The 7,500-nt window shown below is 38.7% G+C and overlaps 1 protein-coding gene across 1 annotated transcript; it reads right to left on the bottom strand.

Annotated features, from left to right (window-relative positions):
• Positions 1-1,967: 1,967 nt before the first annotated feature.
• Positions 1,968-7,283, bottom strand: LOC143029108 (uncharacterized; the record flags this gene model as incomplete). Its single annotated transcript, XM_076191539.1, is given in 4 exon segments — positions 1,968-2,532; positions 4,807-4,878; positions 5,634-5,798; positions 7,003-7,283. Coding segments are annotated over 4 exon segments (582 nt in total). The 3' UTR covers positions 1,968-2,455.
• Positions 7,284-7,500: the final 217 nt, after the last annotated feature.

Below are 7,500 nucleotides of genomic sequence, written 5' to 3'. Positions count from 1 at the left end.
CACACACACACACACACACACACACACACACACACACACACACACATATATATATACAAATATACATATGTATATATACGTATACACACACACAGACATGACAGAATTGAATAGACACAAAGAAAATGCATATCTGCTCTTATTTAATGCTTGATGTTATTCAAATTTACCTAATATGTTATATTTATCTAGATTTATCTTCCAGATTGCATACAAGATTAATCAAACATGCCACAAATCAAAGGAGCAGTAGACCTATCTGAATTTCAGCGAGGTCGTATTGTGGGTCAACATGAAGGTGGACTTAGTCAACGCAAAATATCTGAAAAACTGTCAATACCCCTTTCTTCTGTTAATAGAGTGATCGTACAATTCACCAGAGAGGGCAAGGGCACAAAGTCTAATTCAGGTCGTCCCGGGCCCTCAGAAAGAACCTTGCGTCTTGTCAAAAGAAATGTCGAAGAGGATCCACGTTGCAAGGCCTCTGACATAGCAGCACAAGCTGATGTCAGTCCCAGAACAGCTGTCAGGTATCTCCACAAGATGGGTTACTATGGCAGAGCTGCAAGAAGGAAACCACTCCTTCGTCCAGCCAATATCAAGCGCAGAAAGGATTGGGCTGTTGAGATGGTGGAGAGACCTGTGGTCTTTTAGAGTATAGTCATTTTCTCTGATGAGTCACGATTCGCATTATTTTCTGACAGTGGAAGAGTGTGGTTCTGGAGACTCTATAGTCAAGAGTTTGATCTTAAAAGACTGCAGCCAACAATGAAACATGTAGACATTTCAATAATGGTGTGGGGTGTAATTTGGAGTGATGGTCGATCAGAGCTCGTGGAGTGTCAAGGAAACATCAATTCAGGCAAATATGTTTCTGTATTAAAGGAAGGATTCATTCCAATATTCTCCAGTGGTAGAATGAGTAAAAATGTCTTCCTATTTATGGAAGATGGAGCTCCTTGTCACATTGCTCAAGCAACACAAAATTGGTTGAGCCAAAATGGGATCAGGAAACTTCCATGGCCAAGTGAGTATCCGTATATGAAGCATATTGAACACCTCTGTGGCCTATTAGACCGACAACTTCGCAAAAAGAACAGGAAGCCATCTTCAAACCCGAACTCTTAGGATTACTACGGGAACCATGGCAAGAAATCCCTCAAGATGATATTCAGGAACTAATCACTAGCATGCCTAGAAGGGTCCTTGCCTTGAAAAAAGCAAAGGGGATGTCAACCAAGTATTAGTTAGTCACATTGTGACCATTTATAAGCACTTTGATTGTATTAATTGTTTGTTTAATAAATTAAACGACTTAACGATTTTTCTTGTTGTCTAATCAACTCTTTCATGACTGGTATATATATATATATATATATACATATATATATATATATACATATATATATATATATACATATATATATATGTGTATATGTCCTCAAATGGTAGTGATATGTTTCTAAGTATCGACCTAGGTGTCACCAGAAGGTTCTGTTGTCTCGATTATCCATGTTTACGCTCGCACTAGGCAGTTTGTCCAACCTCTATGTCTTTTTCATAAACGTTTGCATTTATGATCGTTGTAATATATATTTTCCAGGAATTTCTAAACTAAAACCAACTCACTATTTTTGCAGAAATTATCCGGCGTGACGAAAAAAAAATAGTGTGATTACGGTAATCATGTGATATAAGACGCTCACCGATAGCATTATGTAAATTAAGGCATCAATGTTAGCATTATATAAAACCTACCGTTACCATTATGTAAGATTAGACGACTGCCATTAGTTTTACTTGGAATGGGACTGCTGTGGTTAATATTATATAAGATAAGACGATCAACGTTCGTATACCAACATTAGTATTATGTGAGGTATGACGATCAACAGTAATGAGCGAAGACAGTCCCTCTCCTCTTGTAGTACAAGAAAAGATCAGGTTATATTTCAATCACGGAAATATTTATCATATCTAGACTTTATTGATATAATCTTACGTTTATACATCTAATACTGTGTTCACAAATACCACTGGGATGTTTCTTAAACAGCAAGCAACATGAAATTCTAATGATTATTATTGCGAGGATGTCATTCTTTTTATTGTCATTATAATTTCGACAATAAATCAACCTAACTGTACGTTTGTCCTCAAGGTTTCATTTTTTTTTAAAGAAAAACTTTCTCGTGTTTTCTGAATAGAGACTTTCTTACACACCCTGGAATTAAAAAAAATAAATCCACCCGAATCCTTTCTATTGCATATTTAATTTGGAACATGAAAATTTCTCTTAAATTTTACATATTCTCGAATGGTCGAAGAACTCACAATGATTACGTGAATATATTTTTTGTTAATACTTGAAAGCTGCTTCGATGATCTTATCACGCTGTGGCTTTTGGTGCGGCAGGTCTAAGGCGCCGTGTCTTCTTGTTGCTCCTCGAGATCACTAAGGCACGTTACTTCCTGGAGCCACTTCCCCGTTCAAACCCATGGTGTAGGTCAAAGTGAGGGCAAGATCAGGGTCTGTCGAGACAAAGAAAACAATGTGATCAAGTAGTCAATTGATGGCGCGTTCGTCTAGTTGTGAGTTTGAATCCCGCACTCCTCTCCGAGTACCATCAGTGACTGTTACCTGCCCTAGCGGTCCAAGCAAGTAAGGCCAAGGTGACGGCTTCGGCCGAAGTTACGTACCTCTTAGCCTAGGCTCCTCACTACATTCACTTTCTATTATCAAATCTTTCTAATTTACCGTAAGTAGGGCTGCCCCAAACTATCAATCTATTTCCTCCTTAAATCTATCAGATTGAGGTTCCGTAGTCACCCTTCATCCTTCTCCTTAACCCTGCTTTTTATTTATTTCTAAATTTGTCATATATGAATGTAGTATATGAAGTTTAGGCAAGGTCTAATGAGAAGAAATAAAGATACCATTTCCTTTTTCTGTATAGAAATACTTCAACTATCACTTTTGTAGGACATGATATATGATATATACTATCACTTTTGTAGGACATGATATATATATATACAAACATATATATATATATATATATATATATATATATATATAAATATATATACATATATATATATATATATATATATATGTGTGTGTGTGTGTGTGTGTGTGTGTGTGTGTGTGTGTGTGTGTGTGTATGAATAAGTGTGTGTGTGTGCGTGTATATTTTACTTTCTTTTCCGTGGGGGGGGGGTTAGGTTAGATTGGTGGTTGATCGGACTATGGCTCCATAGTGTGGAGACGAGAATGTAGATTAGTGGCGGTTGGAATCCATGGAAGAGCCAACGCATGGCGACAATAAAGGCATACAATCTTAAATGCTCAAGCTGCAAGAAAGGCGTTTATGCCAAGTCACTTCGCAGAAGTGATAATGACTATGTATATCAAGCTTTATAACTCCCAAGATATGTGGATCCCCCGAAAATTAGAAAGTCTAAGACGTTGTCAACCTTGGGTATGTCTAACTTCTAACTTAATTGAAGATCAGATATATATATTTATTTCTGTCTCACTATCGGAAGTGTCTTAGATCTTGTTTCAGAGAAGCCTGTGCTCATCATAGTAGTTAAACAGACGTCCTTGTTTTCAGTATAAGATCATACTAGGTTCGTTTACTTAGAAGCTATCTAGTCACACTCATAAACAATGAGGAAGTTAAAAATGCACCGCATGGTACATAGAACACAGAAAAAATTCTCTATTTGGATTTTTAGAATTATAACATTTCTATTATTCGAGACAAAATGAAATACTTAAAAAAACTGATTGTTTGATGTGGTACTCAGAGTGTTCCAAATTTCGGGATATTTAGGTCCCAAATGTTCTAAATAGTGGAGAGCTCTCCATCCCCACGTTACACCCAGTACAACACCTTGTCCAAATGTACAGCAGTGTCCTTAGTGTCTGCGCTGCAAAATGACTCTTATGTTAAGAGGCTATATGGAACAAAATCTTTATTGCCCATTACATCTTTACGACCCTATCAGACATCTTTGTTAAGGCTGCTACAGAAAAATTATGACTTCCTCACTCATTCGAAAATGCGTCAGCGATGCATGCCGGTGGAGAGTCATTGCGCAGTGACGTTCATAACTATTTCTTCTGAAACTGGTGAGCTAAAGTTTACTTTCTCATTATTCTTTTCTCATTGCACAAATGGCTTTTGCTTCTTTAGTATGGTGGGATGAGTTGAATTTATTTTCTTATTAACGTTAGGTGATTTTTATTCAGGTGAACTTTTGAATTGGTAGGAAAGGAATCTCGATAGATTGGCATTTACTTCTAGTCGTGTGTGTGTGTGTGTGTGTGTGTGCGCGCCCGCTCGCATGCATATTCGTGTTGTACATGTACAATATGTGTTAATAATGTTTTCATAACCTCATCTCCAGGATGGGGATATCATACTGCGACCCCCTACGGACCAGAATCACGCATAATTCTTTCACGATGAAAGACTAATTTCAGTTCAAAGAAGAATATTAATAGATTTTATGCTACCTTCCGTGTCTAGCACTTCTCTGACCCCAACTCTTCGGCGCTATATTATCCCAAGGGATAGAAGCGCTAGTTATCTGCCATTTCTGACCCAAGGCAGTGGACAGGATGCAGGGATGACCCGTCATCCAGGAGGTGCCAAGATAGGAGAGAGGGAGGAGGGTGGAGGGGAGTGGAATATATGGGAAATGAAGTGGGTGGGAGTGATTTCTATGCCTTTTTCTTTTTGGCTACCCCCCGTGTAAGGGGAAAAAAGCCTTTGGTATATGTATGTATGTATGTACCTTCTATATTGGCCTCTCCATCGCAAAGGTCCTGCAGCTCGTCGATCTCCTTCCTCAGGTGGACTGGAAGTTCTGAAACACAGGAGATCAATTGACTAAGAAGACCATAAACAGCGTCTGCTATAATGAACCGTATGGAGCAAGATACTAAGACCGTTATTTGCGATGGCCTAGTGTAGGCCTTATGGTCTCTTGTAGTCCCCTTCATTCTTATGTTCTTATGTCTTTTTTTCGGATTCCACGTTTTCGTTGAAGCCTACGGCAATAGGAACCTAGTGGCCTGTTTATGGGTGCAGGTCTTAACGAGTTTGACCCAATGTCGCTCTTAACGGACAAATAGGGGCATCGATAAATGGCGACCTGGCCAGGATCACGTCAGTCATGGGAACCATCCAGCTGAAACACTTTAGTTTTACAAATGACGGGTCGACCTCGTTCTTAGGAATGACCTCGTCCTGAAGGAAGGTCGTACTCTACTTGACCCATGTCTTCAAGTATTTACCATAGTCAGATCTAAACATTATTAGGCGGAGGAAGTATGGTGAGAAAAGCAAAGCTCCCCCCCCACCCTTTCTACGATTATTTTTAGATATTAGATTCTCGTTAAAGCTAGATAATCTAGAGAGAAGGGGTAGATTGAGTTGTATATGTCCGTATCTAGATTCAGATCTGCTTCAAAATTTAATGAATAATATTTTCCATGGCCAACGGGCTATCCTAACTTTTGTAAATACAAAAGAGACAAGAAAACAGACATTGGTGATCACATAACCCCACTTTTCGAAAGCGCCGTGGGATCAAAACTCCACGGGGCCAGTGGCACGTACCTTGCTGGCAATTGGGGTGTGAGACTGGCTTGATGGACCCAACGAACTGAGAGGTGTTGCCGTTGTAGATCTCCAGACCCACACACTTGAGATCCACGCATCTCTCCGGAAGCGTCAGGATCGTCGCCGACTCCTGGAAGACCTCCTCGTCCACAAGACACTTAACTGAAAGGATGAGGAAAGGTGTTATCAGAGTAGCAGAAACGCACTGTGTGTGTGTGTGTGTGTGTCTGTGTGTGTGCGTGTGTGTGTGTGTGTGTGTGTGTGTGTGTGTGTGTGTGTGTGTGTGTGTGTGTGTGTGTGTGTGTGTGTGTGTGTGTGTGTGTGTGTGTGTGTGTGTGTGTGTGTGTGTGTGTGTGTGTGTGTGGGTGGGTGCGTGCATTCGTATGCGCGCGTGAACACACGCACGCTGATGTGGCAAGCCGAACCTAACATGATGTATCCGAAAATGTAAATATATCTTTCGCTAATTTTGTTGCGTCAATATAATTTTGTTTTTCAAAACTCACTTAAATAGCATGGGAGCTAATGTATATATGAATCTGTTACATACTCAACAACGAAAAATTCCCTTACGTCATGAGCCGCATGAAAATGTGTGTGCGTGTGCGCGCGTGATTGTTTGGGGGTCAGTTTTGATGTTAAGATTTTTGAGAACTCAAGATGGCAATAATTCTCTTTATTCCTATTTTATGAAAGGTGGAAATGACCACCAGTGATAGAGGCTTCAACTCCGCACAAAAGGCTGAGAGAAATAGAATGGGATTTTCGGTAATTGCTTCTGAATGTATTTTACCGAGCGAGATGAAATCTGTGAGTGGAAAGGAATTCATAATTTTTCGTGAACCTAGAATAATGAAGAGTAAAATGTCATGGTTTATTAATCATTTAGGTCGTATTTTTTCATTTCTGGTTTGTGATTTATCTATATGAACCTTTTCATGGTAGCTTAAGCTTAATATATATATATATATATATATATATATATATATATATATGTATATATATATGTGTATATATATACATATATATATATACATACATATATATACATATATATATATGTATGTATGTATGTATATGTGTGTGTGTGTGTGCTTTTTGTACTATTTACTACACATTATCCCATGTTTTTTTAGGTGATGCTTGAGAAATGTTATATGACACCCGGTTAAGAACAACAGACTCGCAGGATAGCTGTTAGATATACCATGGAAATCTATGACCAAGAATCAGAAAAAGAAGAGAACTGAAATGAATAATAGAATAGAATAGAATAGAATAGAATAGAAATTAAGCACACATAGTAAGATAAAAATAAAAACGAATCGTAATAAAAAACAAGTAGTATCTTCTTTGAGTCTCTTACCACATTTCCCCCTGTGAGCAACAGTCCGCTTTTGATTGTTGAGACAATTATGTTTGTCCAAGATACACTCGCTCATGAAATCCTCGCCATGGTTGGTGCAGACCGGTATTTCGGGCTTCATGCAAGGAACGTTGCAGTTGATCGGATCGTACATGGCCGACTTCTTCACAATTTTGCTTTCCTCCCCTAGAGGTAGCGTTGCGTCCTCGCTACAGGTGGCCAGGTGGAGGATCAGCAAGGACGCCACGAAGGTGAAGGTGTTTTTCATCTTGTATATTGCTCTACGAGAGAAGAATTATTCGTGTGAACATCTGTGCATGGCTCAACATATGCCAGAGTGTACATAGATATATTTCATTATTACGTATTTGATACATCTCCTGATACAGTGCTACTCCTGTGATTTTTTTATTAGAAAAATAGTATCAATAAAAAAGACGAAAAAAAACAAACAGTGAAGAGCAAATGTGTATAGTTTTGGTTATCCTGTGTCAGGTT

Source organism: Oratosquilla oratoria, chromosome 10 (assembly GCF_046742065.1).
Source record: "Oratosquilla oratoria isolate Oo_2021 chromosome 10, ASM4674206v1, whole genome shotgun sequence".
Lineage (NCBI taxonomy): Eukaryota > Metazoa > Arthropoda > Malacostraca > Stomatopoda > Squillidae > Oratosquilla > Oratosquilla oratoria.
The sequence above is the reverse complement of the archived record's forward strand: the minus strand, read 5'-3'. Positions and strand labels throughout refer to the sequence as shown.